We start from the raw sequence: 27,988 nt of genomic DNA, 5'->3' as shown, positions 1-27,988 counted from the left end.
TGATGAGTTTGCACCCCTGATATTATATTATGTTATATTATATTATATTATATTATATTATATTATATTATATTATATTATATTATATTATATTATATTATATTATATTATGTTATATTATATTATATTATATTATATTATATTATATTATATTATATTATATTATTATAATTGTCTGTTTATCTGTTAGTTGTATATGTGTGAATAAAAGAAGAACATAAATCTGACTTCCATGTTGTTTTTTCCAGGTTGTGACCTGGTGGCGTGTGCGACCCCGGTGTCGGTGCCGGTGCCGGTGTGGGCGTTAGGGCGTTGCCATGGCGACCTTCCCGGAGTACATCGCCCAGAACGAGGAGCGCGACGGCGTGCGGTTCAGCTGGAACGTGTGGCCGTCCAGCCGGCTGGAGGCCACGCGCATGGTGGTTCCCGTGGCGACGCTGTTCACGCCGCTGAAGGAGCGACCCGACCTGCCGCCGATCCAGTACGAACCGGTTCTCTGTAGCCGGGCAACGTGCCGCGCCGTCCTCAACCCGCTGTGGTACGACCTCATTTCAGTTTATTCCTTTCTTTTTTTTTAAATTTTGTTATTTCTAGAATCTCTACCTTGCACAAGGTCTGTGATTATTATTTCTTTACTGTTAGATCAAGGTGAGGTCGTGTTGGTTTCAGACCTCAGCTGTACATTTCTTTTCCGTATCTTTCTCACTAGTAAGAGAGAGAAGTCAATGTTTTGTTTTGTTTTATTTTATATGTGCAAATAAATAATAAAAATCTTTGCAAAGTTGCCATGTTTGTAGGCAGATGTTGGCAGTCAGTAATGATAAAGCCACGGTGGAGTGAAACAACATAAGAACACGAAAAATAATTATATTCTAACTATTCAAACCAACACAAAATAACATAAAATGTAATGTGATCATTAATGAAATAATAACACAGCTCATACTCGATCTTTAAAGGTGGTACAACTTTCTTTTCATTGGTCTTGTTGTTTTCAGACTTATATGTCACTTCTCATTAAAAAAACGCCACCACACTGTCTCTACCTGTCTGTCTCACCTGTCTCTCTACCTGTCTGTCTCTACCTGTCTGTCTCCAGCCAGGTGGACTACAGAGCCAAGCTGTGGGCCTGTAACTTCTGCTACCAGAGGAACCAGGTGAGAAACCTTCACTTCACCTGTTGCCTTTTTGCAATTTTGCATTGAAGTCAATGGGACGGGTGAAAAAAAAGAGCGAAAAAGACCAATCATTGGAGTTTAACAAACGTCTACTGCTCAGGCATACTTTCACCTAGAGACTCCATTTAAACTTTAAACAGTAGACACAAGTCTTGTGTATTGTCGTATTACTCCACGTTTTGATAGGTCATATAGTTTTTGATCAATCCCTGATCAATGACCATGATCATTTTTGGAGAAATTATGAGATTATAATGGGTGTGTATTGCATGGAATGTTCGTGTCAGAGTGCGTGACATCATCGGTTAGAGTGGGAGAGATGCCAGAAAAACTCCAGATTTTTTCTCTTTCCAAGCTCCAAACGGCCACAATTTACACTCCACACACATATTTTTTTCAGAAAATTGTAGACAAACTTGTTCTGTTTCTCACCATGTGCTCAAAATATCAGAGAGACTTACAGAACTTACAGAATCAGCCTCTGAGTGCGGCCACGTCTGTCCCTGCTCCTCATTGAGTCCAATACAAATATTTTCTGAGAGGAGCAGAACGGCCTGATGTTTTAAAACTGCCAGCGTCGCCAAAATATTTACTGTAGAAACACCAAATTGTACCGAAATTTTCAGTAAGTCCTTAGAGCAACGTTGATCTGTGTTTTGTTCTGATAGGAGTTACCGTTTTGTCATGCTAAGCCTAATTGTGAGGCCGGTTTAGAGGCAGAAAATGGCTCTTTTTGTCCACGTTTCTGTCTGTCTCAGCCTGCGGGGGCCCCTATCGCCGTGGTAACCTCTTTGATCCTCAGGCCAGAGCTCGTTAACTTCATAAACAATCCACCTGGCGCTCGTTTAAATGTTTATAAACACAGACACACACACACACACACACACACACACACACACACACACACACACACACACACACACCTACACACACACACACACACACACCTACACACACACACACACACACACACACACACACACACACACACACACACACACCTACACACACACACACACACACACACACACACACACACACACCTACACACACACACACACACACACCTACACACACACACACACACACACACACACACACACACACACACACACACACACACCTACACACACACACACACACACACACACACACACACACACACACACACACCTACACACACACACACACACACACACACACACACACAGGTAACCTAATGTGGTTACAGCTCCTCCATATCAGTGCTTATAGAAAGATGATCATGTGTCTGTCTGATCAGCTCTGTCTTGACCTTAAGATCGTGGGTTTGATTCCCATGTTGACAGAGATGGCACAACCCGCAGTAGCCCCGTGGCCCATTCAAAATTTCCCGAGAGGAAATTTTCTAGTTTTATCCTGTTGTTTATTTGTTGTTTGTTTATTTATTTGTTTGTTGTGCTGCAGTTCCCTCCGTCCTACGCGGGGATCTCGGAGGTGAACCAACCGGCCGAGCTGCTGCCTCAGTTCTCCACCATCGAGTACGTGGTCCAGGTGAGTCTCTCAGACCGGTGCAGACTAGAGCGCTGTAAAAGAGAGTAAGGACCATAGATATATATATCTCTATGGTAACGACAGCATTAGTCCAATGGCAGCGCCTCCTGGTGGAGGAATAACTGACATCTCTGCATTGTTGGTGAATGAGCAGTGTGGTGTTTTCAATAATTTAAGGACATTTATAGATCACCCACGTTAATAGCATCATTGAGGATCCTTTACAGATAAACATTAACACATAGGAGAGGAAAAACAAAACAGTTTTCTACATGAATGTTTCAATCTACATTTTATAATAAACAGATTATAAGTATAATCTGATATGACCAAGACACCTGAAAACTAAAACACGGCCGTTTTCATCAATTTAGCACTAAGTGGGCAACACACATACATTGGAGTGAATGGGTTTTCTGGGCGCTTTTGCAATACCCATATCCTGCCACTAGGGGCGCAAAACCCTTAAACCCTTAAACCCTTAAACCCTTAAACCCTTAAACCCTTAAACCCTTAAACCCTTAAACCCTTACCACGGGAGTCAATGGTGGTGTCGTTACTCTCTTTTACAGCTCTAGTCATTACTAGCTCTACGTGATTCCTAGTAAAACTGGTGCAACACATTGTAATTTAGTAATGACTAAATCTTGATTTAGTAAACACTTAGTGAGAGGTGGTGCAACCGGCCCCAGGTGAGCAGCCAGGTGTGTGACCCGTCCTGTGTGTGTGTGTGTGTGTGTGTGCAGCGCGGGCCCCAGATGCCGCTGGTCTTCCTGTACGTGGTGGACACCTGCATGGAGGACGAGGACCTGCAGGCGCTGAAGGAGTCTCTGCAGATGTCCCTGTCCCTGCTGCCGCCCACCGCGCTGGTCGGCCTGCTCACCTTCGGCCGCATGGTGCAGGTGCACGAGCTCGGCTGCGACGGCATCGCCAAGAGCTACGTGTTCAGAGGCGCCAAGGACCTGAGCGCCAAGCAGCTGCAGGTTAGAGCGCCGCTAACTAGCAACTAGCAACTAGTCAGCACCGCTAACTAGCAACTAGTAACTAGTCAGCACCGCTAACTAGCAACTAGTAACTAGTCAACTCTACTAACAACTAGTCAACTCTACTAGCAACTAGTCAACTCTATAGCTACGTGTTCAGAGGCGCCAAGGACCTGAGCGCCAAGCAGCTGCAGGTTAGAGCGCCGCTAACTAGCAACTAGTCAACTCTATTAACAACTAGTCAACTCTACTAACAACTAGTCAACTCTACTAGCTACGTGTTCAGAGGCGCCAAGGACCTGAGCGCCAAGCAGCTGCAGGTTAGACCCCGCTAACTAGCAACTAGCAACTAGCAAGCTCCGCTAACAACTAGTCAACTCTACTAACAACTAGTTAACTACACTAACAACTAGTCAACTCTACTAGCTACGTGTTCAGAGGCGCCAAGGACCTGAGCGCCAAGCAGCTGCAGGTTAGAGCCCGCTAACTAGCAACTAGCAACTAGTCAGAGCCGCTAACTAGCAACTAGCAACTAGCAAGCTCCGCTAACAACTAGTCAACTCTACTAACAACTAGTCAACTCTACTAGCAACTAGTCAACTCTATAGCTACGTGTTCAGAGGCGCCAAGGACCTGAGCGCCAAGCAGCTGCAGGTTAGACCCCGCTAACTAGCAACTAGCAAGCTCCGCTAACAACTAGTCAACTCTACTAACAACTAGTTAACTACACTAACAACTAGTCAACTCTACTAGCTACGTGTTCAGAGGCGCCAAGGACCTGAGCGCCAAGCAGCTGCAGGTTAGAGCGCCGCTAACTAGCAACTAGCAACTAGTCAACTCTATTAACAACTAGTCAACTCTACTAACAACTAGTCAACTCTACTAGCTACGTGTTCAGAGGCGCCAAGGACCTGAGCGCCAAGCAGCTGCAGGTTAGAGCCCGTTAACTAGCTACTAGTCAACTAGTCAACTCTACTAGCAACTAGTCAGCTCCGCTAACAACTAGTCAACTCTACTAACAACTAGTCAACTCTACTAGCTACGTGTTCAGAGGCGCCAAGGACCTGAGCGCCAAGCAGCTGCAGGTTAGAGCCCCGCTAACTAGCAACTAGCAACTAGTCAACTCTACTAACAACTAGTCAACTCTACTAACAACTAGTCAACTCTACTAGCTACGTGTTCAGAGGCGCCAAGGACCTGAGCGCCAAGCAGCTGCAGGTTAGACCCCGCTAACTAGCAACTAGTCAACTCCGCTAACTAGCAACTAGCAACTAGTCAACTCTACTAACAACTAGTCAACTCTACTAACAACTAGTCAACTCTACTAGCTACGTGTTCAGAGGCGCCAAGGACCTGAGCGCCAAGCAGCTGCAGGTTAGAGCCCGCTAACTAGCTACTAGCAACTAGTCAGCTCTACTAACAACTAGTCAACTCTACTAGCTACGTGTTCAGAGGCGCCAAGGACCTGAGCGCCAAGCAGCTGCAGGTTAGAGTGTCGCTAACTAGCAACTAGCAACTAGTCAGCACCGCTAACTAGCAACTAGTCAGAGCCGCTAACTAGCAACTAGTCAGAGCCGCTAACTAAATAACTTAAATGTAGTTAGAGTGTCTGCCTCTTTGACCCATGGAGAGAGCTGGTTCCACAGTAAAGGAGCCCGGTAACTGAAGGCTCTACCTCCCAGTCTGTTTTTAGAGATACTGGGAGTCACTAACAGACCTGCATTCTGGGAGCGGAGTGCTCTGGTAGGACAGTAAGGAATGATTAGTTCTTTCAGATAGGTTGGAGCTTTATCATTAAGAGCCTTATAAGTCAGCAGAAGGATTTTGAAGTCTATTCTAAATCCTACAGGAAGCCAGTCAGCGCTACTAACTAGTTACCACTAACTAGTTGTCCTCCTGCAGGAGATGCTGGGTCTGACCAAACCTTCAGCTGCTCAGGGACGAGGAGCTCAGAGCGTCCAGCAGCCGCTGTCCAACAGGTACACACACACACACACACTCACACACACACACACTCTCTGGTGGTCCAGACACTGACCCGGTTCTGGTTCTGGTCCTAATCCAGCTGTGGCTACACACGTAGTTTACCACCACCGGTGTGAATGTGTATGAATGAATAATGGTTACTGTTAAGGTACTGTTTGCTCTTTGGGTATCGGGTAACAATAGAAAAGCGCTATATAAATGTAATCCATTGTTATTATTGTTATTATTATTATTATTATTATTATTATTATTATCATTCAGGTTCCTGCAGCCGGTGCAGAAGATCGACATGAACCTGACCGACCTGCTGGGGGAGCTGCAGCGCGACCCGTGGCCCGTCACGCAGGGCAAACGCCCGCTGCGCTCGCTGGGCGTCGCCATGTCCATCGCCGTCGGCCTGCTGGAGGTGAGGGGGCGGGGCCTAGGGAGGCAAGGGGGCGGGGCTTAGGGAGGTGAGGGGGCGGGGCTTAGGGTGGTGAGGGGCGGGGCTTAGATAGGCGAGGGGGCAGGGCTTAGAGAGGCGAGGGGGCGGGGCCTAGGGAGGCAAAGGGGTGGGGCTTAGAGAGGCGAGGGGGCGGGGCTTAGGGTGGTGAGGGGCGGGGCTTAGAGAGGCGAGGGGGCGGGGCTAATCTAATCGGCGGCAACTAATCTGAAACTCTGTACAGACTTCAATGTTTTCTCCCGGGAAGTCAAACAATGGACCGTAAGAAATCAGTCATGTCAGCATTAATCATTAATCATGAGCCTAAATTATCTTTAACCTTGGCAAAGTGTGAAGTATTTTAATAACTGTATGTTTCTTTCTGATATGAGATATGTCTGGAGTGTTTGTGATGTGTGAGAGGGTGTATTATGCACATGTGTATGGATGTTTAACGCTATGTAAACTGATAATTCTCACCTTTCTATTGTTCTTATTCACCTGCCCAGGGACGACGGGTGGAAAGTAGCTAGTCAGATAAATCCGCTACAAGGCATCTCTTCTCATTTCAGACTAATGTTATTCTGTACATTGTCCCTGATACAAATAAACTTATTAAACTAAACTAAAACTAAGCTTAGAGAGGTGAGGGGGCGGGGCTTAGGGTTCAGCAGCACGCAGCATCATCACAGTGTGTGTGTGTGTGTGTGTGTGTGTGTGTGTGTGTGTGTGTGTGTGTGTGTGTGTGTGTGTGTGTGTGTGTGTGTGTGTGTGTGTGTGTGTGTGTGTGTGTGTGTGTGTGTGTGTGTGTGTGTGTGTGTTTACCCACAGTGCACCTTCCCCAACACGGGCGCTCGCATCATGACGTTCATCGGCGGCCCGGCGACGCAAGGCCCCGGCATGGTGGTGGGAGACGAGCTGAAGACGCCCATCAGGTCGTGGCACGACATCGAGAAGGACAACGCCAAGTTCATGAAGAAGGCCACCAAGGTCAGGGAGGGTATCCATTACTGATTACTGATTATTGATTACTGATTATTGATTATTGATTACTGATTAGCTCTGCAGATCATGCTGTTTAAAGGGATACGCCAACATTTTTTGTGTGTGTCTTGCCTCACTCCAGAGTCCATGACCGGCAGATAGACACCATCCTTTCTACTGTGCGTGCAGTAACAAGGGAGATAGAGCCGTATCGCCGCTAATTAGCTTAGCTCAAACACTGGAAGTGTATGGGTAGTGTTAGCCTGCCTCCACCTAAAGTCGCTAATTAGCTTAGCTCAAACACTGGAAGTGTATGGGTAGTGTTAGCCTGCCTCCTACCTAAAGTCGCTAATTAGCTTAGCTCAAACACTGGAAGTGTATGGGTAGTGTTAGCCTGCCTCCTACCTAAAGTCGCTAATTAGCTTAGCTCAAACACTGGAAGTGTATAGGTAGTGTTAGCCTGCCTCCTACCTAAACACTAACACTACCTATACACTTCCAGTGTTTGAGCTAAGCTAATTAGCGGCTTTAGGTGGAGGCAGGCTAACACTACCTATACACTTCCAGTGTTTGAGCTAAGCTAATTAGCGACTTTAGGTGGAGGCAGGCTAACACTACCCATACACTTCCAGTGTTTGAGCTAAGCTAATTACGGCGATACGGCTCTATCTCCCTTGTTACTGCACGCACAGTGGAAAGGATGGTGTCTATCTGCTGGTCATGGACTCGGGAGTGAGGCAAGACACTCAAAAAAAATGTTGGCGTATCCCTTTAATCTCATTTATTGAAATCCAGACTCTGAACACAGTTCAACAAACACAAAAGATGCAAATGTATCGAACGAAAACCAATAGATGATTAAAATGATCGACACCACGACAATAAAACACTTGGAGCTGTGACACTTTGTGAATGATCTTCTTGTAGGAATATGATTAACATGATGTCTGTGTGTGTGTGTGTGTGTGTGTGTGTTGCAGCACTACGAGTCCCTGGCGAACAGAGCGTCCACTAACGGTCACATCATCGACATCTACGCCTGCGCTCTGGATCAGACCGGCCTGTTGGAGATGAAGTGCTGCCCCAACCACACTGGGTACACACACACACACACACACACACACACACACACATATCCAAGTATACACACACAGTGTCGTGACAGGTGTGTGTGTGTGTGTGTGTGTTTCCAGGGGCTACATGGTGATGGCCGACTCCTTCAACACGTCTCTGTTCAAACAAACCTTCCAGAGAGTTTTCACTAAGGACGTTCAGGGATCCTTCAAGATGGCCTTCGCCGCCACGCTGGAGGTCAAGGTGAGGCCACGCCCCCTCACACAGAGGCCACGCCCCCTCACACAGAGGCCACGCCCCCTCACACAGAGAGGCCACGCCCCCTGCTCAGTTTCCACAGGGTCTTAAATTTGTTTAAGTATTGTGTTCAAGTCTTAAAGGGACAAGGAGGAGTTTTGTTAAAGCGAAGTGTTTCCACACTACATTTATGAGCCTCAGCGCGCACGGTGAAATTCTTTGACCGGGTCAAGACAGACTCATGTTTTCATTCATCAAGAATTAAAGTCAGAGGTTGGAAGACGATCACATACCGTCGTAGTTCCCACCATAAACGGAGATTCATACGGCGGCGTTATTCTCATGACTCGCCACGAAACCGAAAGTAAAGAAACGCTGGTCGGCTCGCCCAGCATTTCCACCACCACTAATAATAACAAAATAACCATAGAGACAAAACCATAGATTTATCTAAAATGGACCATTAACAAGTGGTAACGGAGATTCATCCACATTAATATGAGACTTTTTTATAACCAAATAGAAACTCCTCGTTGTCCCTTTAAATAATTTTAGACAGGTCTTCATTTTTTCTTTTTTGCAAGTATTTTTGTGACTCAGCATTTCTTTTTTTTTCTTTTTTTGTTCGTCATGATATACAGTAGGTCTTAAATTTCATTTTAAAACGTCTTAATTCTGAGTTGGTGAAAGCTGCAGAAAGCCTGGTGAGTAACCTGCCATGTTGTGTGTTTCAGACGTCCAGAGAAATCAAAGTGTCGGGAGCGATCGGACCGTGCGTGTCTCTGAACGCCAAAGGACCCTGCGTGTCTGAGAACGTACGTAACCACACAGCCGACCTTTGACCTTTGACCTTTCAGTCAATCATTTGTATAGCACTTTTCATGCCTGCGGCAGCTCAAAGTGCTTCACGTGATAAAAACAAGGAACATAAGGGGACACATATAGGGGGACACATATAGGGGGACACATATAGGGGGACACATATAGAGGGATACATATAGAGGGACACATATATGGGGACACATATAGGGAGACACATATAGGGGGACACATATAGGGGGACACATATAGCGGGAAACATATAGGGGGACACATATAGGGGGGGACACATATAAGGGGACACATAGGGAGACACATATAAGGGGACACATATAGGGGGACACATATAGCGGGAAACATATAGAGGGACACATAGGGAGACACATGGGGGACACATATAGGAGGACACATATAGGGAGACACATATAGGGACACATATAGGGAGACACATATAGGGGGGGACACATATAGGGAGACACATAGAGGGACACATATAGGGAGATACATATAGGGGGACACATATAGGGAGACACATATCAGGGGAAACACATATAGTGGGGGACACATATAGGGGGACACATATGGGGGGACACATATAGGGAGACACATATCAGGGGAAACACATATAGTGGGGGACACATATAGGGGGACACATATAGGGGGGGACACATATAGGGGACACATATAGGGGGGGACACATATAGGGAGACACATATAGGGAGACACATATAGGGAGACACATATAGGGGGACACATATAGGGGGACACATATAGAGGGACAAATATAGGGGGATACATACAGGGGGAAACATACATATACATACGTATTCACACAAGAATTTTAAAACACTGGAATTTAGAGGCACTTAACCGTTTTTATTGGGGAAAACTCTAGAGAGTAGATAGATACGTGCAATGGGATAAAATAAAACAGAATAGTAATAAAAGAAAATAGGTAAAGTAAAATAAATAAATATGTTTATGTATAGATAGATCAAGGGGATAGAGAGATACTGCAATTAAGACAATAAATAATTTTATAGCAGCGATAAAAATAATAAGATTCAGTTAAAAGCCAGATTAAAAAGGTTGGTCTTAAGTCTGCTTTTAAAAATGTCCACAGTCTCTGCTCTCCGTTGGTGTTCAGGCGTCTGCTCCATCAGCGTGGGCCGTAGTGATGAAATGAGGCCTCGCCAGAAGTTCTGTTAGCAACTTTAGGAATAATTAAAAGGCTGAGAGTTCTAGAGCGCTCATATGTTAAAAGCAAATCAGATAAATAACTGGGACTGAGACCGTTAAGAGCTTTAAAGGGATAGTTCACCCAAAATTGAAATTTCATTCATTATCTGCTCCCCCTCATGTGGACTAAGGGCTGGGAGAAGTTTCAGAGTCCTCCGTGGCTTCTCTGAGTTACAGCAGGGCTCCGTGCAGCACTGCATGTCCATATGACGGTTGAGAACGGAGCTCACTTTTCTTCGTCCAAAAAGACACACCAAAAAACATCCAAATACCTCCATAGTGCTCGTCTGTAATGTCCCTCTTGTATTGAAGACCTGACATGAGAAATTGTTCCTAAAAAATTTAAATCTATAAGTCTATATTTCAAGCTTGTTTGTAGCGGAAGCTCCTCTTTCTGGTCCAAAAGCTTAAAATATAGACTTAAAACAATTTCTCATGTTGGGGCTTCAATACAAGAGGGACATTACATACGAGCAGCATGGAGGTATCTGGATGTTTTTTGGTGTGTCTTTTTGTTATGAAGACAGTTGGTATCCATTAGCAACCGTCATATGGACATGCACTGCTACGCCGAGACCCCCTGTAACTCAGAGAAGCCACGGAGGACTCTGAAACTTCTCCCAGCCCTTATTAGTCCACATGAGGGGGAGGAGATCATGAGGGACATTTTAATTTTGGGTGAACTATCACTTTAAAAACCGTTAAAAGGATCTTAAAATCTCCGTGACGGATTCACAGAGTGTGTGTGTGTGTGTGTGTGTGTGTGTGTGTGTTACAGGAGATCGGCACCGGAGGAACGAGTCAGTGGAAGGTCTGCGGCCTCGACCCGAACACCACGCTGGCGCTTTACTTCGAGGTCGTCAACCAGGTAGGAGCACGGGCCGCGGTTCGATTCCCGCTTCAGAAAACAGCTTCAACAAACTCAGAGTTTAGCCTGGTGATGATGATGATGATGATGATGATTCACGGCGGCGTTGGCGTGGGTGTTTCTGGTGACAGCGGTGGAAGGGTTGATGTGGTCGTCGTGGTGACGGTTGATGATGTCGTGGTCGTGCTGATGCGATTGTGATTGGCCGTGTGCAGGTGCAGGTCGGCGCTCGGTGGGCGGAGCTCCGAGGCCGTCGTCCCGGGACACGCCCACCTCCGAGCCAACCAGCTGACGCCGCGCCGCAGCGCCGCCCGGTAGCGCCTAGAGACACACAGTCACATGGTGTATGACATCATCACTAGACATTAGCGGTGCGGGTCTCTGACTGCAGCGGGACTATCATGTCTCTCATGTCATGTCATGACTTCCTGTATCTGGCCCTTCAAAATAAAAGCCCTATAGCCTTTCATATACAGTTCAGTCATATTAATTTTGACTTAATTTTGACAAGACAAATGTTTTGTTTTTTTCCTGCGACCAATCGACCAATGAAATTTTGGTCGACCAGTTCTTGGTATACTATTTGGGGGCAGCCCTGATTTATATATTATATAATATATGTAGATATATTACTTAAATTAATACAATTTTAAAACTTTATTAAAAAAAAAAAATTCGGCCGATTAATCGGTTATCAGATTTTTTTCCCCCTAATAATCGGCATCGCTATCGGCCCCAAAAAATCTATATCGGTCAGGCCCTACTAGACACGGTAACGGTCACATGTAGTATGACATCATAGCGGTAACGGTAGCGTGTCCACCTACGTGTGCGTGAGGCAGCTGATCCACGGGTTAACGGCGGCGCCGCTCAGCACCAACCAGACGGAGAGCGCAGCGACGAGCGGCGAAGTCTCCGTCCCGCTGAACGTCTCATACAGACACACTGAGATGTAGGGCAGCCAGCAGACCAGCAGACAGCCTAGAGACAGGACTAGTTAGACAGGACTAGTTACAGAGGACTAGTTACTGAGATGTAGGGCAGCCAGCAGACCAGCAGACAGCCTAGAGACAGGACTAGTTAGACAGGACTAGTTACAGAGGACTAGTTACTGAGATGTAGGGCAGCCAGCAGACCAGCAGACAGCCTAGAGACAGGACTAGTTAGACAGGACTAGTTACAGAGGACTAGTTACAGAGGACTAGTTAGACAGGACTAGTTACAGAGGACTAGTTACAGAGGACTAGTTAGACAGGACTAGTTACAGAGGACTAGTTAGAGTGGACTAGTTAGACAGGACTAGTTACAGAGGACTAGTTACAGAGGACTAGTTACAGAGGACTAGTTAGACAGGACTAGTTACAGAGGACTAGTTACAGAGGACTAGTTAGACATGACTAGTTACAGAGGACTAGTTAGACAGGACTAGTTACAGAGGACTAGTTAGACAGGACTAGTTACAGAGGACTAGTTACAGAGGACTAGTTAGACAGGACTAGTTACAGAGGACTAGTTAGACAGGACTAGTTACAGAGGACTAGTTAGACAGGACTAGTTACAGAGGACTAGTTACAGAGGACTAGTTAGACAGGACTAGTTACAGAGGACTAGTTAGACAGGACTAGTTACAGAGGACTAGTTAGAATGGACTAGTTAGACAGGACTAGTTACAGAGGACTATTTACAGAGGACTAGTTACAGAGGACTAGTTATACAGGACTAGTTACAGAGTCCTCTGACCTGAGGTGGCGGCGACCACCACGGAGCTCCTCAGGTAGTTGTTGGCGGGAACGTAGAAGCAGTGCAGCTCGTTGCAGCGGAACGTGCCCCGGCGCGCCTGCTTCCTCGCCACGGCAACGATGCATCCGCACAGCGAGCACACGGTCGCCAGGGGCAACGCGACGCCCAGCAGCAGCCACAGCAGCACGAAGGACCGGTTCTCCGGCGTGAAGCTCGGCCCGCACAGGAAGCGGTTCTCGCTGTAGCCGTAGCGGCCGAAGCCGAGCAGCGGCGGCGCGGCGGTCGCCAGGGCGACGGTCCAGACCATAAGCAGCGCCGCGCGGCTGCGTGGCGGCGTCCAGACGCTGCGGTGGCGCAGCGCGAAGCAGATCTCTGTGAACTTGTGGACGGTCGTCCAGGCGACGGCGTGGAGCGAGGACGTCTGCAGCAGCAGCAGGACGAAGCCGCTGCCCCGGCAGAAGGCGCTGGCGCCCGCGTCGCCCACGGCAACGGGGTCGCCGGGCGGCGCCAGGCTAGCGGCGGCGGCGGCCAGCGGGATGATGCTGAGCCCCAGCGCCAGGTCGCTCAGGCCGTTGCTCAGCAACACGCCGAGCGCCGCCGAGCGAACGTCTCTGTTGAGCAGCAGAACCAGCAGCAGCACCACGTTCCCGCTCACCGCCGCCACGCTGGACGTCGCCATGACGACGGAGAACAGCGTCCGCACCGCGTCCGCCATCTTCAACAACCACGTCCACCGGGGAAGTTCTCAACGTCCGTGTCCAAGTGATCACATGATCAGAGGTCAAAGGTCGACGCCCAGTTAGTGATGTCACGATTACAGATTAGCTTAGTGTGATTATTGTCAGAGAAGTAACCACGGTGTTACGATCATCACCATTATTCTGCATCAATTCATTTCACAACACTATGGATGTATAAAATCAAATATAGTCTAAATATAATTACATTACTCATATGTTTACATAAAATATTCAATTGTGAAATCAATTGTGAAAACAAGTAATCGTGACATCGCTACACCCAGTTCACACGTCTGACCAGTCACATGCAACAACATAAGCCCCGCCCCCTCCTCAGGTAAATCCAGACCGGTTCTTCTACAGACCGGACCTCAGTCTGCTTCCATGGCGATGAGTCACAGATGAGCCGAGTGATGGAGCTGCAACAATTAATTGACGATTAGTAAATTAATCATCAACTATTCTGATAATCTAATAATCAATTTGAGTCGTTTTTTAACTCATTTTTTTTATTATTATGAAACTAGACACTTTAACACACCTTATGTGTAAATTTGGGGGCTCTACGACGAGCAGAACTGAAAAAGGAGGGATTTTGGTGAAACCCAGCCATGTTTAGCTTGACTTTTCTCAGGAACAGAGGCACGTAGAAACAAACGGTTTGTGGCCATTTGAAGCAGAAAGTTTCACCTTTCAAATGAGCCACAGTATGTGTTGGTGGCAATAATATAGAATACACTGTGGCTCTACAAAAACCTTCAAAAATGGTCTAAATTGCCGGTACACTTGGAAAGGAGCGCGGCACTCAATGAGTTAAGAAAAAAAGCTCCAGATTCTCTGATTGCAGCTTCTTCAATGTGAATATTTCTGGTTTCTTTGTTCCTTTATGACAATAAACTGAGTCTCTCGTTGGTTTGTGGACAAAACAAGACATTTGAGGACGTCGTCCGGTGGTTTTTAGACATTTTCTAACATTTTATTGACCAAACAACTAATCGTTTAAAGCATTAGTAAGCAATCCAGTGGTTTTGTCTAACGTCTTGTCAGCAGATGGAGTTAGCAGCCCCCGCCCTCGTCCCTACGTCACCACATTCACACACAGAGAGGACTGCCCCTTTATGCCGTTCTCTCTCCTCATTGGATAAAGGTTGTAGGATACAAGGAAAGTTTTCTCCTGGGCTCAGAGCAGAGCAGAGTGACTGACAGACCCGTGTTTCAGACCAAACACTCTATAGAAGTGATTGCTGTCGGAAGATACAACTATTTAAGAAGACTTATATTAACCAGGGTTTATACAGGAATCTTGAAGTTAATTTTAAAACCTTTTTAAGACTTTTTCAAGACCTTCTCAATATTTTTTAACACCTCACCGCCACTTCAAGCTGTAACCATTTACATCAATGACACTTTTAACTGAACAGTTTTAGTTTGTGATTAAGACTCTAGACCACTATGATACAACAGAATTCAAAATAGGCTGGGATAATAAATCAAAGGAAAAGTTTATCAAAAAAGAAATATTGCTCAACTCCCAAAAACAAAAACTACAATCACGACAGTCATGACATGTGCCTCCGCTGGTTTGATTTTGTTTCTAGTAGGGCTGCAGCCGATATCCGAGTACTCGAGGACTTGCTCGACTTGGGCAGCATCCGAGTGCCATTTCCCTACTCTGATTCCTTCAAAATTTAAGACTTTATATTGTCGTGAAAAGACTTTTTAATACTTTTTAAGGGTCTTAATTTTCCCAAAATTGATTTATCACCTTTTAATACTTTTCAAGACCCCGCGGATACCCTGATTAACGCAAACATTCACCTTACTTCTGTTTTAATCGTTTAAATAACCGACAGATAAATGAATAATGATAATAATCGTCGTTCCTACCGAGCGACCATGAACGCACCGTCACCGTCTCAGGAACCAACCGGGTCTGAATCCAAAGGTCAAAGGTTAAAACAGCTGCGAGGGGGCGGAGTCAGTCCAGCTGCTCCAAAGGTCAAAGGTCAAAGCAGCTGCGGTTCAGGTTCAGGTTTAGGTTCAGGTCCAGGTGCTGCAGAGACGAAGACGATCTGAGTCTGAGACGGAGGAGGAACTGTGTGTGTGTGTGTGTGTGTGTGTGTGTGTGTGTGTGTCTCCAGAGGTTATGGTTGCCATGGTTGCCGTGGTCACCTGTCAGACACCTGCTGAGATGATGGCGAGAGGACACACACACACACACACACACACACACACACACACACACACAGGATATTGGATGTTCAGGTTGTGTTGACACTGCAGTCAGCAGATAACTGTGTGTGTGTGTGTGTGTGTGTGTGTGTGTGTGTGTGTGTGTGTGTGTGTGTGTGTGTGTGTGTGTGTGTGTGTCTCAGGTAATAACAGGTGTGTAATCATCATCATCATCATCATCGTTCTGCCTCAGACCACTGAGTGTGAATCAGCCAATCAGAGAGCAGCGTGTTGGTTCTTCAGCTGTAAACACACTGGTTACTGGTTATTGATGGTTACTGGTTATTGATGGTTAACTGGTTATTGATGGTTACTGGTTATTGATGGTTTACTGGTTATTGATGGTTTACTGGTTATTGATGGTTTACTGGTTATTGATGGTTTACTGGTTATTGATGGTTAACTGGTTATTGATGGTTTACTGGTTATTGATGGTTTATTGGTTATTGATGGTTTACTGGTTATTGATGGTTTATTGGTTATTGATGGTTTACTGGTTATTGATGGTTTACTGGTTATTGATGGTTAACTGGTTATTGATGGTTTACTGGTTATTGATGGTTTATTGGTTATTGATGGTTTACTGGTTATTGATGGTTTACTGGTTATTGATGGTTTACTGGTTATTGATGGTTTACTGGTTATTGATGGTTTATTGGTTATTGATGGTTTACTGGTTATTGATGGTTTACTGGTTATTGATGGTTTATTGGTTATTGATGGTTTACTGGTTATTGATGGTTTACTGGTTATTGATGGTTTACTGGTTATTGATGGTTTACTGGTTATTGATGGTTTACTGGTTATTGATGGTTTATTGGTTATTGATGGTTTACTGGTTATTGATGGTTTACTGGTTATTGATGGTTTACTGGTTATTGATGGTTTACTGGTTATTGATGGTTTACTGGTTACTGGTTATTGATGGTTAACTGGTTATTGATGGTTAACTGGTTATTGATGGTTTACTGGTTATTGATGGTTTACTCGTTATTGATGGTTTACTCGTTATTGATGGTTAACTGGTTACTGGTTATTGATGGTTTACTGGTTATTGATGGTTTACTGGTTACTGGTTATTGATGGTTTACTGGTTACTGGTTATTGATGGTTTACTGGTTACTGGTTATTGATGGTTAACTGGTTACTGGTTATTGATGGTTTACTGGTTATTGATGGTTTACTGGTTACTGGTTATTGATGGTTAACTGGTTACTGGTTATTGATGGTTTACTGGTTATTGATGGTTTACTGGTTATTGATGGTTAACTGGTTATTGATGGTTTACTGGTTATTGATGGTTAACTGGTTATTGATGGTTAACTGGTTATTGATGGTTTACTGGTTATTGATGGTTTACTCGTTATTGATGGTTAACTGGTTATTGATGGTTTACTGGTTATTGATGGTTAACTGGTTATTGATGGTTAACTGGTTATTGATGGTTAACTGGTTATTGATGGTTTACTGGTTATTGATGGTTAACTGGTTATTGATGGTTAACTGGTTATTGATGGTTTACTGGTTATTGATGGTTTACTGGTTATTGATGGTTTACTGGTTATTGATGGTTTACTGGTTATCGGTTATTGATGGTTATAAAACGTAAAGGTGAAATCCTGCGATCTGATTGGTTGTTAACCGTGGTATAATGAGCATAAATTAAAAACTGTAGTAAAGTAGTGTAATTGACATGTTGAAGGTGAACTTTGACCTCCAGAGGGTTAACAATGGTAGAGGGGACTGAGCAGTGACAGAGCTACTTGGAGCTAACGTCTGGACAGCTGGGAACAGCTTTTTATTCTGCTGGAATAAAACTACATGTCCTCTTTCATATTGTCATTATTGGTAACCGTTTTATAAAAGCTATATATCACTCCAGTCCTCCAGGTGGTCTCTGCTCATTCTACCACTCTGAGGGGGAACAACGGCCCTTAGAGTGGTAGAATGAGACTAGACCACTGTTAGCTTAGCATTAGCCTTTAGCCCCTTAGAGTGGTAGAATGAGCAGAGACCACTGTTAGCTTAGCATTAGCCTTTAGCCCCTTAGAGTGGTAGAACGAGCAGAGACCACTGTTAGCTTAGCATTAGCCTTTAGCCCCTTAGAGTGGTAGAATGAGCAGAGACCACTGTTAGCTTAGCATTAGCCTTTAGCCCCTTAGAGTGGTAGAATGAGCAGAGACCACTGTTAGCTTAGCATTAGCCTTTAGCCCCTTAGAGTGGTAGAATGAGCAGAGACCACTGTTAGCTTAGCATTAGCCTTTAGCCCCTTAGAGTGGTAGAATGAGCAGAGACCACTGTTAGCTTAGCATTAGCCTTTAGCCTCTTAGAGTGGTAGAACGAGCATAGACCACTGTTAGCTTAGCATTAGCCTTTAGCCTCTTAGAGTGGTAGAATGAGCAGAGACCACCTGGAGGACTGGAGGGATATATTGTTTAACTAACCGTTGATCCGGTCTGTCCGCAGCACAACGCTCCGATCCCTCAGGGCGGCCGCGGAGCGATCCAGTTCGTCTCCCAGTACCAGCACTCGTCAGGACAGAGACGCATCCGGGTCACGACCACGGCCCGCAAGTAAGACACACACACACACACACACACACACACACTGTGATAGAGGACTAGTTACAGAGGACTGATGACTAGTTGCTCAGAGCCCAAAGCAAATTTCCTTTTGGGACAATAAAGTACAATCCAATCCAGTTAAAGAGGTCTGAGGACTAGTTACATGGTCCTGAAGACTAGTTACAGAGGTGAGAGGACTAGTTAAAGAGGTCTGAGGACTAGTTACAGAGGACTAGTATAAGAGGACTAGTTAAAGAGGTCTGAGGACTAGTTACAGAGGTCTGAGGACTAGTTACATAGGTGTAAGGGCTAGTTACATGGTCCTGAAGACTAGTTAAAGAGGTCTGAGGACTAGTTACAGAGGACTAGTTAAAGAGTCACTCTCTCACACTGTGATGTATCCCCCCCCCCTCCAGCTGGGCCGATGCTCAGTCTCAGATCCAGAGCATCGCGGCGTCCTTCGACCAGGAGGCGGCGGCCATCTTGATGGCCCGGTTGGCGGTTTACCGAGCCGAGACCGAGGAGGGACCGGACGTCCTCCGATGGCTGGACCGGCAGCTCATCAGACTGGTACGGGGGTCTGGGTCGGGTCGGGTCCGGGTCTAGTTCTGGTTCTGGTCCTGGTTCTGGATCAGGTTCTGGTCCTGGTTCTGGTTCTGGTCCTGGTTCTGGTTCTGGGTCTGGTTCTAGACCTGGTTCTGGTTCTGGTTCTGGTTCTGGTCCTGGTTCTGGTCCTGGTTCTGGTTCTGGTTCTGGTCCTGGTTCTGGTTCTGGTCCTGGTTCTGGTTCTAGACCTGGTTCTGGTTCTGGTTCTGGTTCTGGTTCTGGTCCTGGTTCTGGTCCTGGTCCTGGTTCTGGTTCTGGTCCTGGTTCTGGTTCTGGTCCTGGTTCTGGTCCTGGTTCTGGTTCTGGTTCTGGTCCTGGTCCTGGACCTGGTTCTGGTTCTGGTTCTGGTTCTGGTTCTGGTTCTGGTTCTGGTCCTGGTTCTGGTCCTGGTTCTGGTTCTGGTTCTGGTTCTGGTCCTGGTTCTGGTCCTGGTTCTGGTTCTGGACCTGGTTCTGGTCCTGGTCCTGGTTCTGGTCCTGGTTCTGGTTCTAACGCTGTGTTCCTCCTCCTCAGTGCCAGAAGTTTGGAGATTACCACAAAGACGATCCGAACTCGTTCCGGTTCTCGGAGACCTTCTCCCTGTATCCTCAGGTGACTCCTCCCCCCACGCCGTAGATACATATATATACTGACTAGATGTACACCGCCTTCTGCTTCTCAGCGTACGTCAACGCGGCGGCCATCTTGGTCAGGGGGAAGCCGTGTCTACTTCCTGCATTAGAGGTCTATCAACCATTAACATCACCACAACTCACTGGATATTCAACCGGTTTTCAAGCCGTTTGGTTTATTATAAATGTCAGACAGATGTTTATGATACAACAACAACAACAAAAAAAATTGAAATTTTTTTATAATTTTTGTTTTTATGTATTAAACATAGGCTACACGTCCATACTCAGACACACACCCACGTGCATCAATACACTGAAACATGTTCTACAGGGTCTGACTGGTCTGACTGCTGCTCAGATGTTTATATGTCTATGGTCAGAAACCCCTGACCAAGATGGCCGCCGTGTTGACGTACGCTGAGAAGCAGAAGGCGGTGTACATCTAGTCAGTATATATATATGCCCCCACGCCACCGGCTGATGATGTCATCACCGCCTCACTTCCTGGTTCTCACCTGCCTGTCTCTGTGTGTGTGTGTGTGTGTGTGTGTGTGTGTGTGTGTCTCTGTGTGTCTCTGTGTGTGTGTCTCTGTGTCTCTCTGTGTGTGTGTGTGTGTGTGTGTCTCTCTGTGTGTGTGTGTGTGTGTGTGTGTGTGTGTGTAGTTCATGTTCCACCTGAGGCGCTCCCCGTTCCTCCAGGTGTTCAACAACAGTCCAGATGAGAGTTCTTATTACCGCCACCAGTTCAACCGCCACGACCTCACGCAGGCGCTCATCATGATCCAACCGGTGCTGTACGCATACTCCTTCAGCGGCCCGCCAGAGGTACACAACTACTACTACACAACTACTACACACTGCTGTACGCATACTCCTTCAGCGGCCCGCCAGAGGTACACAACTACTACACAACTACTACACACTGCTGTACGCATACTCCTTCAGCGGCCCGCCAGAGGTACACAACTACTACACAACTACTACACAACTACTACACACTGCTGTACGCATACTCCTTCAGCGGCCCGCCAGAGGTACACAACTACTACACAACTACTACACAACTACTACACACTGCTGTACACATACTCCTTCAGCGGCCCGCCAGAGGTACACAACTACTACACAACTACTACACAACTACTACACACACTGCTGTACGCATACTCCTTCAGCGGCCCGCCAGAGGTACACAACTACTACACAACTACTACACAACTACTACACACTGCTGTACGCATACTCCTTCAGCGGCCCGCCAGAGGTACACAACTACTACTACACAACTACTACACAACTACTACACACTGCTGTACGCATACTCCTTCAGCGGCCCGCCAGAGGTACACAACTACTACTACACAACTACTACACAACTACTACACAACTACTACACACTGCTGTACGCATACTCCTTCAGCGGCCCGCCAGAGGTACACAACTACTACACAACTACTACACACTGCTGTACACATACTCCTTCAGCGGCCCGCCAGAGGTACACAACTACTACTACACAACTACTACACAACTACTACACAACTACTACTACACACTGCTGTACGCATACTCCTTCAGCGGCCCGCCAGAGGTACACAACTACTACACAACTACTACACAACAACTACTACACACTGCTGTACGCATACTCCTTCAGCGGCCCGCCAGAGGTACACAACTACTACTACACAACTACTACACAACTACTACACAACTACTACACACTGCTGTACGCATACTCCTTCAGCGGCCCGCCAGAGGTACACAACTACTACTACACAACTACTACACAACTACACACACTGACTGGTGATTAGGGTTGCAAAATTCCGGGAATTTTCAAAGTTGGAAACTTTCCATGGGAATAAACAGGAATAAACGGGAATAAACAGGAATAAACGGGAATAAACGGGAATAAACAGGAATAAACGGGAATAAACGGGAATAAACGGGAATAAACGGGAATAAACGGGAATAAACAGGAATAAACGGGAATAAACAGGAATAAACGGGAATAAACAGGAATAAACAGGAATAAACGGGAATAAACAGGAATAAACGGGAATAAACGGGAATAAACGGGAATAAACGGGAATAAACGGGAATAAACAGGAATAAACAGGAATAAACAGGAATAAACAGGAATAAATCCAAAATTTACAAAATTGAAGGTTGGCCCTTAAAGGGATAGTTCAACATTTAGTCAAACTGGCCCATCACCATAACCCCTATAGTCATAGCAGTAGGTTCGTTACCTTTAATTGTCGGTGCAAGCTGTTTTTAGAACGGCGGAGCAGAGCCGTGAGCTGCTCAGAGCTACGCTACGGAGGCTCATTATGGGATTTCTTGGTTTCCCTCATCATCAGACTCATCAAATACACAATCCAACAACTCCACAACGCTCTGGTGGACAAGTTGGGGAAAATATATTGTAGCTTAATCTGGGCTCAAACAACCAGATTTAAAACCTCCATCACATGTACAGATGATTCCTCGAACACTTCTGGGGGTCATTTTACTTTTTGAAAAAGCCCCCCCCCAAAATATATTTATATTTAAAAAATGACCCCCAATTTCCAATTAATTCCCATAAATTCCCAATAATTCCCAATAATTCCCATGGAACGTTTCCAATTTGGAATATTTCCCTAATTCCCCAGCTTAACTTCCCATTCCGTTAACCATTAACTTCCGTGTGTTCCAGCCCGTCCTGTTGGACAGCAGCAGCATCCTCCCAGACCGGATTCTCCTGATGGACACCTTCTTCCAGATCCTCATCTACCACGGAGAGGTACACACACACACACACACACACACACAGACACACACACACACACACACACACACACTAATACACACAGTAACACAGACACACTAATACACACAGTAACACACACTAATACACACAGTAACACAGACAGGAAGTGATGTCACAGGGCTTGACGCTAAGCTTTTTTCCAAGTAGCACTGTGCTACCATGCTGAAAAATTTTGTAGCACACAACATTTTTTAGTAGCACAATAAAAATTTAGCAATTTTGGTGAAAATATAATTTTCAAACAAATAAAGTAGATTTAGCCTATAATTCTAACCCTGTAGACTCATTTTTAATGTTTTAACTGGCTCTTTGCCTTAACAAAAATCAGGAAAGACAAACAATGCAAATATGTGTGAGAAAATAGAATATTTACAACCAATATTAGTTTTTAGTTTTATGCTGTATGTGTGTGCATGTGGCCCGGGGGTGGGGGTATTGATGAGCAGTGAACCTATATTTCCCTCAGTATAAAAAACTGAACATTACATACAGGGCTCTACACTAAGATTTTTTAGGAGCACAATGAAAAATGTTGTAGCAGGCTGTTTAAGCCTTAAATAATGCTGAGGGTCCAACATGACCCATTTTTACATTTGAGAACAGTAAAATCACCAAATTTTATTCCTTTTAATAATGTTTTAACATTAATAAAACTCAACAACCTGTCACACAAGCAGCTCCATGTTGCCCCTGTGTGATGTTCAGGGACAGGTCAGACAGGGAGCTTTGAGGTTGAAGTTTACATGAATGTTGCCCTGTGAGACTGTGACCACATGTCAGCTGTTCTCACCGCGACAAGCTTTTTTTTTTTTCTTTGATAGCTCCGCGGTAGCCTCGGAGGCCACGTCTTTCCACCTGCTTCCTTCACCTGGGGCAGAGCTCCGTGTGAAACAGTAAGAGAGACACAGCCCGAGACCGTGTACCGGAGGAAGAAGCAGGTCGAACGTGCACGAAAAAAAAGCGCATCGCACCGAATGTGCGCTGCTACGGTGTCGCCTTGGCGTGCATGACGCGCGTCTACCTTGAAAGTAATGTGCGGAAAAGACGTTACATCTGAACGGCCCCGATGTACACAAGCTTTAATCAATGCGGCGGCCAAAATCACCAAACAGGCAGGGGGGCGGGGGGGATACTGCTCACATTAAACCGCATGCAAAACGGTGCATGCCTGTCAGAGTCGCACTGATGCGACTGAATGCAATTTTTTATTCGCACGGGATATTATCAACTCGCAAATGCGAGCAAAACAGTCGCACTGTCGAGCCCTGTGTCACAGCAGGTAGCAGGAAGTGTTGAGTTTGCTGAGTTTATTTATTTAGCACACAAATTTCAATGGTGCAAGGAGGAACGAAGCCAGTTGGCTCGTACATAGGTTCCACCCCTATAACAAATTACAACAAGACACATTTCAATGGCTAACAAATAAACATAAAAAAAGAGATAAAGTGCAACATAATCAATGTTATATGAGCAAAATGAACAGAAATGAGTAAAAAAAAGAAGAGATAAAGTGCAAAGTGATTCGGTAACAAATAGAGACAATAGAGATAATATACAAAAAAAATTAATTAATTAAACTCATAAAGAGACAAAGTGAGGATGTGGGATATGGAGAGAGCGAAAGAGAGAGAGGAAAGAGCGGGAAATTCAAGAGAAGCTGAGATGTATTTTTAACTGCTTTTTAAAAAGTGAATAAGAAGAAATGGATCTTAGTGAAGTGATGCGTGTTGTGATGCGTGTTGTGATGCGTGTTGTGATGCGTGTTGTGGCCCCGCCCCCAGACCGTGGCCCAGTGGAGGAAGGCCGGCTACCAGGACTTGGCCGAGTACGAGAACTTCAAGCACCTGCTGCAGGCGCCGGTGGACGACGCCCAGGAGCTGCTGCACACGCGCTTCCCCATGCCGCGCTACATCGACACGGAGCACGGAGGCAGCCAGGTGGACACACACACACACTAATACACACACACACACACACACACACACACACACACATACACACACACACACCTGTAATGTTCATGTTTACATGGTGCCTCGGGGTGTAACGCTACACACAAGTCACGGTTCGATACAACGGCCAAAAAGCAACAAAAAGTCACAAATTTAAACGACAAACTGTTTAAAAACTGTTTAAAAACCATCTTCTGTTATAAAAGTAAAACATAAATAACCTTAGTGCATTAGTAGTGTTATTATACCATTTATTCATTCTAGAGGAAAGAAACACCCTGGTAGAACTGGACAACTGGCAACTATTATAAAAAACACATTTTATACAGTTAATGTGTATGTAGGGATTCATGTATTATGTGTATATGTTAATGTGTATGTAGGGATGTATATCTCCACCACTGAGGCCGATTCGATACGCATCTGGATACGCTGCCACCGATACGATACGTTAACGATACACTGAAGCTCCCGTCGATACGATGCGATACGATTCAATAATGATTTGATAACGATACAAGCTCAGGTGTTTTCTCTCCAGCCAATGACAGAGCTCAGGTGAAGCTCCGTGCAGCAGAGTAGGAGAGCTGCTAGCCCCGCTAGCTGTCCCGAATGCTAACCGCTACGGCTAACTAGCGATAGCGGTTAGCATCCTTGGCTACCAGCTCTCGTTACAGCATCACACTGGAGGCTCCTGGTGTCGGTGACGGCCGGGCATCGACTCACCGCTCCAGAGCTTCACTACGACTCTTTACTTTACATGGCGGCTGCAGGCGGCTTCCACGATGGAGCGTTAACTTGTCTTCTTCCTTCACCAGTGAAGTGATTGACGTATCGGGGCGATGCCGTCTTTTATGCGTTAACGTGTTTGAAGCATTTCTAGCGACGCACCGCGCATCCGTGACATATCACCTACAGTCTTGGTCCGGTCGGCCAGTGGCGAGCCGTCGCCGTCTCCGTGGTGTTTCACTGAGAAGCCTCACGGTGACATGATGAGGCAGACGAATTCTTTAAAGGGACAACCAGGAGTTTTGTTAAAGTGAAGTGTTTTCTCACTACATTTATGAGCCTCCGCACCGTGAAATTCTTTGACCGGGTCAAGACAGACTCATGTTTTCATTCATCAAGAATTAAAGTCAGAGGTTGGAAGACGATCACATACCGTCGTAGTTCCCACCATAAACGGAGATTCATACGGCGGCGTTATTCTCATGACTCGCCACGAAACCGAAAGTAAAGAAACGCTGGTCGGCTCGCCCAGCATTTCCACCACCACTAATAATAACAAAATAACCATAGAGACAAAACCATAGATTTATCTAAAATGGACCATTAACAAGTGGTAACGGAGATTCATCCACATTAATATCAGACTTTTTTATTGTTGCAGAATTTTTCGTTCTGCCGACAGAGAAACTCCTCGTTGTCCCTTTAACTAGCAAGGACTCCACTCAGACGTATTTGTCGTGTGACTGCGTGCAGCGAACCGCCACGACAGCGTTGCACCTGCTCCATGTGGATGTGGTTTATCACTGTGGTTTCTGACTAACACCTTTGACCTTTGACCTTGACGTGTCCTCAGGCTCGGTTCCTGCTCTCCAAGGTCAACCCCTCCCAGACCCACAACAACATGTACACCTGGGGACAGGTAAGACACACACACACACACACACACACACACACACACACACACACACACACACACACACACACACACACACACACACACACACACACAGACACAGACACAGACACAGACACAGACACACACACCTGTCCTGCTGCTCAGTGTGGACGTCTCGTCTCTCTCCAGGAGTCTGGAGCTCCCATCCTGACGGACGACGTCAGTCTGCAGGTGTTCATGGACCACCTGAAGAAACTGGCCGTGTCCAGCGCCGCTTGACCTGTCTCACCTGTCTCACCTGTCTTTACCTGTCCCTCCTGTCCTCTACTGTCCTCACCTGTCTCACCTGTCCAACCTGTCCTCTACTGTCTTTACATGTCCAACCTGTCCTCTACTGTCTCTCCTGTCTTTACCTGTCCTCTCCTGATTTTACCTGTCTCACCTGTCCTCTACTGTCCTCACCTGTCCTGGTACCACTTTACTGTAATAGGTATTCATCAGATTGACATAACACTGTCATAACCATCAATGAATCCTTCTGACAGCTGTGGTTAAGTGTCATTCAGTAAGTTATGTCACTTTTGATGTAAAGTTGACATTGTTTGAGATGTTTTTGTTCTGACAACTTGACATCATTGTTAAAGTTTGTCCATTAGGTCTGCTATGACAGTTTAAATTGTCTTTATGTCAAGTTGTCAGAACAAAAACATCTCAAACAATGTCAACTTTGCATCAAAAGTGACATAACTTACTGAATGACACTTAACCACAGCTGTCAGAAGTATTCATAGATGGTTATGACAGTGTTATGTCAATCTGATGAATATCTATAGACCGAATCTCCTTGTTGTTTACATTCTACTTCCTGGTAGAAAACCAGCTGTAATGTGAATGAGATCAATAGTAACGAACCAGAGTTTAGCTATATATCATATTTTTCACGCCCTATCACCGTTTAGACAAATCTGAAATGATTGAAGAAACATTACTATTTCTGTGTGTGTGTGTTTTGTGTTGCTATGTGTTGTATTTATTCAGTTTGGGGGAATCACAGTGTCTAGAAAGCATCAGTGGCTCAGCTGACAGGGACAGCTAACGGTAGCTAAGCTAACGGTAGCTAAGCTAACGGTAGCTAAGCTAACAGCAGGACGTCAGCTGTTAAAACCCTCCCGTTGTGGGACACCACATGAAACTACTCCAGTTAGCTCAGTCATGTTGGAACTCAGATATCCACTGGAGAAAATATTTTTTCATGGAGCGTTTATTGAGTCACTGAGTTATTAAAGTTAAACAGGTAGCTAACCGTTAGCCCGGCTAATCTATGATAACCACGACTAATTACAAAAATGTGCACACAGAAATAGTAATGTTTGTCCAATCATTGGTTTTATAAACTTTACAAACATCAGATTAGTCTAAACGGTGATATAGTGACATGAAAAAGTAGATAAATATAGAGAAACTCTCGTCCGTCACTATTGTTCTCATGCTGGTTTTCTACCAGGAAGTAGTTGTAAACAACAAGGAGATTCGTCCTATTACAGTAAAGTGTTACCCCTGTCCCCTCCTGTCCTTCTCTTCCGTGTCTACCTGTACTCGTTGTTTTGCCTCTGCTGCCTGAGTCATAGTATTACCTGTCTCCAGTCGGCCAATCAGCAGCCGGCTCTGCACACCGACGGCGAGCGACGCCTCGGCTGCAGCCTGTCAACAAGCACTTCCTGTTGGCCGCCACCAGGGGGCGGGGCGTCGCGCCGTCGGTGTGTCGCCCTCTTGCTG

The 27,988-nt window shown here is 45.7% G+C and overlaps 1 protein-coding gene across 1 annotated transcript; it reads left to right on the top strand.

The window, feature by feature from the left end:
* The first annotated feature begins 253 nt into the window (after nucleotides 1-253).
* Nucleotides 254-26,812, top strand: sec23a (Sec23 homolog A, coat complex II component). Its single transcript, XM_085766904.1, has 19 exons — nucleotides 254-538; nucleotides 1,100-1,157; nucleotides 2,625-2,711; nucleotides 3,458-3,694; nucleotides 5,597-5,673; nucleotides 5,942-6,086; nucleotides 6,933-7,091; nucleotides 8,066-8,181; nucleotides 8,279-8,402; nucleotides 9,131-9,211; nucleotides 11,233-11,322; nucleotides 18,501-18,607; nucleotides 19,015-19,168; nucleotides 19,718-19,795; nucleotides 20,482-20,643; nucleotides 22,523-22,609; nucleotides 24,418-24,573; nucleotides 26,171-26,236; nucleotides 26,402-26,812. Exons 1-19 carry the CDS (start codon nucleotides 318-320, stop codon nucleotides 26,489-26,491), a joined length of 2,295 nt encoding a protein of 764 aa, XP_085623030.1. The 5' UTR covers nucleotides 254-317; the 3' UTR covers nucleotides 26,492-26,812.
* Nucleotides 26,813-27,988: the final 1,176 nt, after the last annotated feature.

Source organism: Trachurus japonicus, chromosome 22, assembly GCF_045865225.1.
Source record: "Trachurus japonicus isolate A0001 chromosome 22, Traja_1.0".
NCBI classification, from domain to species: domain Eukaryota; kingdom Metazoa; phylum Chordata; class Actinopteri; order Carangiformes; family Carangidae; genus Trachurus; species Trachurus japonicus.
This window is presented reverse-complemented; position numbering and strand designations above follow the sequence as displayed.